This window comes from Mustelus asterias, unplaced genomic scaffold (genome assembly GCF_964213995.1).
Source record: "Mustelus asterias unplaced genomic scaffold, sMusAst1.hap1.1 HAP1_SCAFFOLD_124, whole genome shotgun sequence".
Lineage (NCBI taxonomy): Eukaryota > Metazoa > Chordata > Chondrichthyes > Carcharhiniformes > Triakidae > Mustelus > Mustelus asterias.
Window position 1 is genome coordinate 847,397 of NW_027590162.1, and position 10,194 is coordinate 857,590.

General features: G+C 47.2%; 3 protein-coding genes and 2 non-coding genes across 5 annotated transcripts; 2 read left to right on the top strand and 3 right to left on the bottom strand.

The window, feature by feature from the left end:
• Positions 1 to 2,366: 2,366 nt before the first annotated feature.
• On the bottom strand, positions 2,367 to 2,448 carry trnas-uga (transfer RNA serine (anticodon UGA)). Its single transcript has one exon. It is a non-coding gene; the product is annotated as a tRNA-Ser (tRNA).
• Positions 2,449 to 2,778: 330 nt separating this feature from the next.
• trnag-ucc (transfer RNA glycine (anticodon UCC)) lies at positions 2,779 to 2,850 on the bottom strand. Its single transcript has one exon. It is a non-coding gene; the product is annotated as a tRNA-Gly (tRNA).
• A 1,584-nt stretch (positions 2,851 to 4,434) lies between these two features.
• LOC144484733 (histone H1-like) lies at positions 4,435 to 5,100 on the top strand. The gene has a single exon (XM_078203165.1). The coding sequence runs from the start codon at positions 4,435 to 4,437 to the stop codon at positions 5,098 to 5,100; it is 666 nt and encodes a 221-aa protein (XP_078059291.1).
• Positions 5,101 to 8,470: 3,370 nt separating this feature from the next.
• Positions 8,471 to 8,881, top strand: LOC144484734 (histone H3). Its single transcript, XM_078203166.1, has one exon. The coding sequence runs from the start codon at positions 8,471 to 8,473 to the stop codon at positions 8,879 to 8,881; it is 411 nt and encodes a 136-aa protein (XP_078059292.1).
• An 825-nt stretch (positions 8,882 to 9,706) lies between these two features.
• On the bottom strand, positions 9,707 to 10,096 carry LOC144484716 (histone H2A-like). The gene has a single exon (XM_078203155.1). The coding sequence runs from the start codon at positions 10,094 to 10,096 to the stop codon at positions 9,707 to 9,709; it is 390 nt and encodes a 129-aa protein (XP_078059281.1).
• Between the last annotated feature and the right edge of the window lie 98 nt (positions 10,097 to 10,194).

The window sequence follows — 10,194 nt, forward strand, 5'->3', positions numbered from 1 at the left end:
GGGGGTTAGGTTGATTGGCCATGCTAAATTGACTCTTAGTGTCAGGGGATTAGCAGGGTAAATATGTGCGGTTACGGGAATAGGGCTTGATGGGTTGAATGGCCTCATTCTGCACTGTAGGGATTGTATGATTCAATACAATGATGAGTTATGTGTCTTTATTGCCATACAGTGCGAAGCACAGAGGTACAGCATTAAAACAACAGCAACAGCATCAGACAATACAAAGATAGAAATCATACATATTTCTGACAAGTTTTCCAAAAGTCACTACATTTTCAGCATTCACCATCAAAATCAGGTAAAGCATTTGAAATATCAACAATTCTATGTGGGGAAAACAAATTGTGAATATCGTCGCATGAACCAAATTTCTGCACTTTATACTGATGCCCACCCAAAATACAGTAGATGCGAATAAAGATCTTTTGAAGCTTAGGTAATAAGGCCATGTATCAATTTATAATATTGAACTAAACCATAAATCAGCCTTCTCTAAAGATTGCAATTCAAGAATCCTTAATCCTTCATCGGGTATTCCCCTCATGCCTTCCATTTTCCTGGTTACATATCATTGCACTCTCTCTATCAGCTGAATATCTCTTTGAAAGTGTGGGTTCCAAAGTATGGGTGCAGTCTCCAGATGTGGGCATACCAGCTTCTTATAGAGTTTCAGATCTTGGGTTCAACTCCAGTTTACTCCTCACTCCCTTGATTCCCAAAGAAACCAAAATGTGTCTATCTCAGCCTGAACTGCAATAGAATCCCTCCAGTGCAGATGGAGGCCATTTGGCCCATTGAGTCTGCACCGACTCTCTGAGACACCATCCCACCCAGAACCTGTCTCAGTCACCCCACATATTTATCCTGCTAATCCCCTTAACTGATACATTTGGGAAACAAAGGGTACCTTAACAAGGTACCGCAAGATAGGTTGTTGCATAAGGTTAAATCTCACGGGATCCAGGGTGAGGTATCTTAATGAATACAAAATTGGCTTCTTGACAGAAGCCAGAGGGTGGTTGTAGTGGGTTGTTTTTCAAACTGGAGTCCCGAGGGGTGTGCCTCAGGGATCAGTGCTGGGTCCACTGTTATTTGTCATTTATTTTAATGATTTGGATGAGAGTATAGGAGGCATGGTTAGTAAGTGTGCAGATGACACCAAGATTGGTGGCATCGTGGACAGTGAGGAAAGTTATCTCCAATTGTAAAGGGATCTTGGTCAATTGGGCCAGTGGGCTGATGAATGACAGACGGAGTTTAATTCAGACAAATGCAAGGTGATGCATTTTGGTAGATTGAACCAGGGCAGACTTACCAAGTTAATGGCAGAGCATTGGGGAGAGATGCAGAACAAAGAGATCTCGGGGTACATGTTCAAAGCTCATTGAAAGTGGAGTCACAGGTGGACAGAGTGGTGAAGAAGGCATTTGGCATGCTTGGTTTCATCGGTCAGAACATTGAATACAGGAGTTGGGACGTCCTGTTGAAGTCATACAAGTCATTGGTAAGGCCACACTTGGAATACTGTGTACAGTCCTAGTCACTATTATAGAAAGGATATCATTAAACGAGAGAGCATGCAGAAAAGATTTACTAGGATGCTACCGGGACTTGATGGTTTGAGTTTTAAGGCGAGGCTGGATAGACTGGGATCTTTTTCTCTGGACGTAGGAGGCTGAGGGGTGATCTTATAGAGATCTATAAAATAATGAGGGACACAGATCAGCTAGAATAGTTAATATCTTTTCCCAAAGGTTGGGGAGTCGAAAGCTCGAGTGCACAGGTTTAAGGTGAGAGGGGAGAGATACAAAAGTGTCCAGAGGGACAAAAGCCACATGTGTGGCTTTTGCTACCAAATAAACCTGTTGGACTTTAACCTGCTGTTGTTAAACTTCTTACTGTGTTTACCCCATTCCAACGCCGGCATCTCCACATCATGACATTTTTTTTACACAGAGGGTGGTGAGTGTCTGGAACAAGCTGCCAGAGGTAGTAGGTGGGTACAATTTTGTCTTTTAAAATGCATTTCGACAGTTACATGGGTAAGATGGGTGTAGAGGGATATGGGCCAAACGCAGGGATATGGGCCAAATGCAGGCAAATGGGATTAGCTTAGTGGTTTAAAAAAAGGGCGGCATGGACAAGTTGGGCCGAAGGGCCTGTATGCTGTAAACCTCTCTGACTCGGAACCCATTCGGCCGATCTTGTCCATGCCAGTCCGAGGCCCCCCTTTCCAAGCTCACCTTCCTGCACCCGGCCCGGAACCATGCAGCTGAAAGCATGATGGCGATCGAAATACTTCATACCAAAAAATCAGCAGGTTTTTTGGTTGTCTGAAATAGCGGAAGTATCACAATCATAACCGCTGCGAGCAGGGCTCGAACCTGCGCGGGGAAACCCCATTGGATTTCAAGTCCAACGCCTTAACCACTCGGCCATCACAGCAGCGCATTTCGGTAAATAATGTAACCTCAGTAATGTTCATATTAACTTCTATCAAGTACCGGGATTGTGCAGAGCACAGTGTGTGAGCTGAAATGTGTTCCTCTACCGTTACTTTGTATCTTTGTCACGAACGGAGAACTCATTTGTTGTCAGAGATTTGTTTTCCTATTTCAATATTTTTTCATGAGAAACGAATTACGTCCGAATAGAAAAAAATAAAAACTGATAGGTCTATTTTAATTCACTATTGTCAAATGTTGCGTTCGCCCTGTTTTTGTCCACTCGGTTTAAAATAATATTCGCGGATAAGGTTCTAAAACAAATTATGGATGCGATGGCCGGGAATCGAACCCGGGTCAACTGCTTGGAAGGCAGCTATGCTCACCACTATACCACCATCGCTCACTCTGCTCAAGGAATCGTTATTTTAATCAGTTGTAATTACGGAACTACCTGAGTTGCTGATTTCATCACGCACCAGGTGTGTCCACAGCACAGTTTGGAAACTGAACTTGGCTTGTCTCGTTTTTCTGGACAGTTCAATTTATCTTTTTACTGTTGTTTCTGACTGGGAACTCATTGTTTAATTTTGAGGCCTGTCCTTTCATTTAAACAACTGAAAGCAAATTGAAGCTTGATTTTCCATTAGAAATCTTCAGTGAATTTTATTTTCGGAGTGCCCACCTACTGTTGTGACATGCGATAGCGAATTAAATAAATCACCACTGTGATGGTCAGGAACTGACGTTTGGTCAAACGCTCTCCCAGTCACCACTCCACCTCCATCGTTCACCTGACTGTGCCACTCCCTCAGTGAGAAAGTCCAGCTCTGACAATGAATCTGGTTCCCTCCAGGTCCAATCGGAGGATGGTCAGGAACTGTCTGTCGCTGTTAGAAACTCCATTATCAGCGAGTGGGGGATGATTATTTAACTGGCTGTCACTGGTTGTTGAGGTTGTGGTTTATTGTTACCTGTCAGTGCAGGAGAAACAAATAAAACAGGAAATCCAGAGACTCCAAGAGCAGATAATTTGTATTTTCATCGTAAACAAACACAGTGATCTCAGCAATCACTGTAATAACTGGGGGGAAAAAACAGATATGATTGGCTCTGGCCGCGAAATCTGGTTAACAGATGTGGTCCCACACCACATGGACTGCAGCGGTTCCAGAAGGCAGCTCATCACCACCTTCCCAAGGGCAATTAGGGATGGGAATAAATGCTGACCCAGACAGCGACACTCACATTCCATGAATGAATTCAAAGACAATCTGTGGGGAGCGGGCCTCAGAGTGTTTAACAGTTACTGAGGTGAAAAACTCACTCACCCCCTGGAATCCGGAGCAAAGGCCGGAAGGAGGAGAAATTCCGTCCTGGGACCTTACAGTTGGTGAAAGTTTTGTCCTGTGAATGTGTAGGTGTGAATATTGTGTAAGAGAGAGTGGATGAAAGGAGCGGGCGGTTCAGACTAATCCAACTGTGTTTGTGTGTCTGTTCTGATCATGAGATCTCCGAGTCTCTCTTGTGTAAAATAAAACAATTTTTCAATCAAAGATTCCCGCTAAACCCGCTGCTGAGCCCCAAAGTGAGATTTCAAAGCAATTGTTTCGCTAAATTGAAGATTTCAGTGGCAAAGTCGAGAACATGTCAGCTATCGCGTGTGAGAGCGCGATCAGTGCAGCAGTAAAACGGGTTTCAGTGGAAAATGGAGTCCTCAGTTCGAGTGAAACCTTTTCAACAGCAAACATTCGTGTGTCAGAGACATGAAGGATGTGAGCTGGATCTCTGGAGAGGCGGAATTTCATTGCAAGGGGAGAGTTTGTGAGGAGAGAGAAACACAGAGAGGTTGGAGGAGCCGGGAGCCGACAGCAGCTTGTCTCTGCTCCGTCCGCTCTCTGCCTTGAAGTTGCTCTGTGCCGCCACCACTGGCTTCATTTCGGATCCAGTTCTGACTCACACACAGATTTTCCACACGCTCTCGGATATGACTGAAACTGCAGCCGCCGAAACGGCTCCTCCAGCCGCTCCCGCTCAAGTGAAGTCTCCCAGGAAGAAGAAGGCGGCTCCCCGACCTGCGGCAGCCGGTCCCAAGTTCGGCGAGCAGATCCTCAATGTTGTGGCGGTTTGCTGCGATCGCAAGGGGATGTCCCTGGCCGCGATAAAGAAAGCTTTGGCTGGCAGCGGAGTGGATGTGGGGAAGCGCGTCTCCCAGATCAGGTTAACTATCAAGAGGAAGGTGGAGACAGGGTCTCTGGTGCAGACAAAGGGACAGGGCGCCTCCGGCTCCTTCAAACTCGCTAAGAAGGAAAGCCCGGGGAAAATGGGAAAGAAGGCGAAGAAACCAACAGCCAAGAAATCTTTAGTAAAGAAAACAGCGGCCAAGAAGGTGACAACAAAGAAAGCAGCAGCGAAGAAACCCGCAGCCAAGAAACCCGCAGCAAAGAAAACTCCAGTGAAGAAATCAACAGTGAAGAAAACAAGCAGCAAGAAGGCGGCAACTCCAAAAAAGGTGGTGAAGAAAGCAGCCCTGAAGAAAAAGTCTCCTGTGAAGAAGGTGACGGGCGGAAAGTCTGTCAAAAAAGTGACTAAATCGAAGGCCAAACCCAAAGTGAAAGCAGCAAAAGCGAAGAAAGCGTCAGGAAAGAAGTGAAAGAACCCGAGCAAATTGTAAACCTCTGAACCCAAAGGCTCTTCTCAGAGCCACCCACATCTCTCAGGAAAGAGCTGATCCCGCAAGAAAATGATTCCTGTCCCGCGGCCCGGCTCATTCTCAATAGAGATCATTTCAAATTCAGACTAAAGCAAAACACAGCAGAGGCTGAATTTCATTTGAATTTGACATTTGTTCAATCGCCACTTTCTCTCATAATAAAGATGTCTGGTCGATTCAGTAACACTGGCGGCTAAATACCGCATTGCAGCCTAATTTTTAATCGAATCCCTGCAGTGCAGAAGGAGGCCAATCGTCCCATCGAGTCTGAACCGACCTCAATCCCACCCAGTCCGGATCCCCATGACCCTATTTATTGACCGGACACTCCGGTGCAATTTAGCATGGCCAATCAACCTGACAGGCACTTTGGTGTGCGGGAGGAAACCGGAGCACCCGGAGGAAGCCCGGGGAGAATGTGCAAACTCCACACAGACAGAGACCTCAGCCGGGAATCGAACCCAGGTGCCTGGCGCTCTGAGACGGCAATTCTTAGCCAAAAATCAATGTCAGGAGTGGGATTTGAACCCACGCCTCCAGAGGAGCCTTAGACCGCTCGGCCATCCTGACTCCCTTAATTGTAACACAGGAGATTGCCCGAAACAGCTTCAATAAAGTGTTTGCAAACAGCGAGAAGCAGATGTGTGTGAGGATGTTCCGGAGGAAGATTCTTGCTATAGAATCGACTGTGTTTAGGTCGGAATATGACTGACTGGGAATTATTACGGGACCAGGTTGAAAAACACAAATGAACAAAGTCACGACCCGAAACGTTAACTCTGTCTCTCTCTCTTCACAAAAGCTGCCGGAGCTGCTGATTATTTGCAGCATTTTCTGTTTTGATTCCATATTTCAAAGCTCCGGGTTTGTAGAAACTCTTGTGTGTGAAGGGCGGCTCTGGAAGGGTTTGTGTGGGGAGCTGTGTTTCGCTTCCATTGTGAATAAACGGGTTGAAATTGGCGGTTGCAGAAACTGGAGGTGGAGCTGAAAGATCAGGGGCCGTTCTGTGTGTGTGTGTGTCAGTCCGGCTCTCTCCTCCCTCCCGCTCTGTGTTTAATCTTCACTCTGTCTCCTCCCCTCTCTGCTCTCACTCCGCCTTTCTCAGTCAGGTCGGTGCGGGCTGTATAAAAGGAGCCTGAAAGAGTTCCTCTCTCATATTGTGCAGAGATCTGAGTGAAGAATCATCATGTCTGGCAGAGGGAAAGGAGGCAAAGGACTGGGTAAAGGCGGCGCAAAGCGGCACCGCAAAGTGCTTCGTGATAATATCCAGGGCATCACCAAGCCAGCAATCCGCCGCCTGGCTCGCCGTGGCGGTGTCAAGCGGATCTCGGGTTTGATCTATGAGGAGACTCGCGGGGTGCTGAAGGTTTTTCTGGAGAATGTGATCAGGGATGCGGTCACCTACACTGAACACGCCAAGCGCAAGACGGTCACTGCCATGGATGTGGTGTACGCTCTGAAACGCCAGGGCCGCACTCTATGGATTCGGCGGCTGAACAACTGCAACCTTCCTACCGAACACACAACAAAGGCTCTTTTCAGAGCCACTCACCGCTTCACAGAGAGAGCAGTGACCTGGGGACGGGGGCTGGGACAGGCTGTTCAGTGTTTGAGATGCATGTTTGTTTTGTTTAGGTTACAGTGCGGGAATCACCGAATTTAACATTTCATTTGGAGCAGCCATGCGGATTGTTTTTGAAATTTTTAAGTGGATTGTCGAAGCAGCCCCCAGTTGACATGTGCCCTCAGTGAAACGCCACATCACTCCTGTTTAGTCACTCAGTGTTTGGATAGAGTTTATAAAAGCTTTCTCTGGAATAGCGGAGTTTAGTAGCAGCAGCCGGTGAATCGTTCACTGGAACCAGTCCCAGTTGTGATGCTATTTGCCCCCAGACGGTTGTTTCCTGCACTGAAACTGACGCTTTGTGAAACTGATCAGTTTCCGCTCAGTCATTCACAAACCCGCAATTCCCGCAGTTTGAGCCGCTCCAACCCCAGCCTGCTTCTGATTGGCCATCCTCTCCGCATTCGCAGCTCTGAACCAATCGCAGAGCATCGAATGTGAAGATTGAGCCAATCATTGGCTTCAACTGTCAACCGGCAGATATTTTGAATTGGGGGAAATGCCGCCAATTTCAGCGCGGGAAAGGGAATTGAGACAAATTCTTAACTTATTAAAAATAGATTCTCAATTAATATTCTGCTGTAAGCTTATTTTACAAAAGGTTTCATTTGTCCGCCACGGGAAGCAAACGGCTCTATTCAGTAATGTCAAACGGGACAAATATGAAGTCACTCTGTAACAAACAACATTGTACAAAGAACCCCCAGCTGCACACACAAGGACGGCCTCAACCGGGATATTGGGTTTATGTCACACTATTTCACATAAATATTTCTGCTTTTTTCCTCCTGAGTCTTTATCATGCGATCCTAGAATCAGAATTTATGTCACACTATTTGTAACTCCCACAGTTGCGTGGACCTGCAGAGTTTCACTGGCTGTCTTGTCTGGAGACAATACACATCTTTTTAGCCTGTCTTGATGCTCTCTCCACTCCCATTGTTTTGTTTCTTAAAGACTGGATTAGTTGTAAGTATTCGCATTCCAACCATTATTCATGTAAATTGAGTCTGTGTCTTATAAGTTCTGTTTGTGAACAGAATTCCCACTCACCTGAAGAAGGGGCTCAGAGCCTCGAAAGCTTGTGTGGCTTTTGCTACCAAATAAACCTGTTGGACTTTAACCTGGTGTTGTTAAACTTCTTACTGTACAAACAACAGACTCAACCCCTTTCACACCGGCTTCAGGGAGACACAGAGAAGCGACTGATTTCTGATCCTTTCCGCTGAAAGCGGCGGCGAATGTCACAAACGACAGGGGAGGGGAAATCTGAATGGGCTGGAGAGAAGAGGGACAGGGATCGAGTGGAACAGCGGGAGATTCTGGGAATGAACAGCCCAGAGAGCGGGGAAAGGGTCTAAAGCACTAAGTGGAGGGAGATGGACTTCAAATCTTCAATGTTTCTGGTAATGGTTATATTAATAAGGACGGAATAAAGTCTTCTTTGAAACAGACGGTTATTTCTTGCATCGAAAACGGCCCAATTTCTGAAAGGGGCGGTTAAGGAAACCACTGAACCATTTAGAACCTGAGTTACAGATATTAATTCCCTGGTCACAATTTGATTGAAACTTCCTGGGCCAATTCCCGCTGGGGGCGGTTCCTCACAGAGTTTAAAAAGGCGGATGCAGCACAGACTCTGTATTAACAGTTTGTGTCTCAGATTGTGCTGAATCCGCTCAGAAAATGGCCAGGACCAAGCAGACAGCGCGCAAATCGACCGGAGGGAAAGCTCCTCGCAAACAGCTGGCTACCAAAGCGGCCCGGAAGAGCGCTCCAGCCACGGGCGGAGTGAAGAAGCCTCATCGCTACAGACCCGGCACTGTGGCTCTGAGGGAGATCCGCCGCTACCAGAAATCCACCGAGCTGCTGATCCGCAAACTGCCCTTCCAGCGCCTGGTGCGAGAGATCGCTCAGGACTTCAAGACAGATCTGCGGTTCCAGAGCTCGGCCGTCATGGCCCTGCAGGAGGCCAGCGAGGCTTACCTGGTGGGGCTCTTTGAGGACACCAATCTGTGCGCCATCCACGCCAAGCGAGTCACCATCATGCCCAAAGACATCCAGCTGGCCCGCCGCATCCGCGGGGAACGCGCCTAAAACCCGACCTCAGCACCAAGTACAACAACGGCTCTTTTAAGAGCCACCAACTCGACAAATGAAAGAGCTGCGATCTCCTGTTAACGATTCTAGTGTTTCAATTCCCAGGACAGAATATTCCCAGGACTCCAGTACTGACACCTCTCAATGTTACAATTAACTCTCCGTTGCATTGAGGTCATTCATATCTCCAATCCTTTGATGGTTGGAGTAAAAGCGATGCCGTTAACAATTTTACCACAATTTAATTTTAAAGTAGTTTACTAAACCTGCGATCATTTCAGTTTCCGAGCAACAATTCCGCAAATCCACTTTCTCCGCAAGTGTTTCGAGTCGCAGCGAGAGTGTTGAAAATTGTGTCAATTAAGTTCAGAATATGAAGCATATGTCAAACAGTAACCCACTCATACAGATATAACCATTGCAGGAACGCTTGCACATTCGCATAGACAATAATTAACACTTTTCCAGATCCAGTGACTGACTTTGTGAGGACATTCATCGGTTTTCAAAGTCAGTCACTGGATCTGGAAAAGTGTTAATTATTGTCTCTGTGAATGTCTATGCGACTATCACATTTTAAAGCAATTATATTGGAAATAGGATCATTTCAGTTCACTGGGATGGTTTCCCCGATAAACAACAGCAACTTGTATTAAAATACTGTATGCGTCAATAGTACGGATTGATAGAACAAAGCGGGAAACAGCTGTGCTGTGAATAGCAGTGCAGAAACTGACCGATAGACACCAGGTCGCCCTTTTTCAGGTAAAATGAGTGGCTCTGAAAAGAGCCTTTGGGTTATCAGATTAAAGAATGGTCGCTTCACTTGCTCTTCGCGGTCCCAGCGCTGCTTTTCTTGGGCAGCAGCACGGCCTGGATATTAGGCAGCACCCCGCCCTGAGCGATGGTCACCCCTCCCAGCAGCTTGTTGAGCTCCTCGTCGTTGCGGACGGCCAGCTGCAGGTGTCTGGGGATGATGCGGGTCTTCTTGTTGTCCCGGGCCGCGTTCCCGGCCAGCTCCAGGATTTCAGCGGTCAGATACTCGAGCACAGCAGCCAGATAGACCGGGGCTCCGGCACCCACACGCTCAGCATAGTTGCCCTTTCTCAGGAGCCTGTGAACACGGCCCACCGGGAACTGCAGTCCAGCCCGGGAGGAGCGAGACTTGGCCTTGGCCCGAGCTTTCCCGCCGCTCTTTCCTCTTCCAGACATCTGCACAATCTCACAAACACTTTCACAAAGAATCAGCAATTTCTCCAGCATTGACTGTTCTTATAAACTGACAGCTCCTCTGATTGGCCGCTGCTCTA

Excerpts from the sequence above, each read along its gene's own strand:
- LOC144484733 (XM_078203165.1), top strand. The coding sequence starts at position 4,435 with ATGACTGAAACTGCAGCCGCCGAAACGGCTCCTCCAGCCGCTCCCGCT.
- LOC144484716 (XM_078203155.1), bottom strand. The coding sequence starts at position 10,096 with ATGTCTGGAAGAGGAAAGAGCGGCGGGAAAGCTCGGGCCAAGGCCAAG.
- LOC144484734 (XM_078203166.1), top strand. The coding sequence starts at position 8,471 with ATGGCCAGGACCAAGCAGACAGCGCGCAAATCGACCGGAGGGAAAGCT.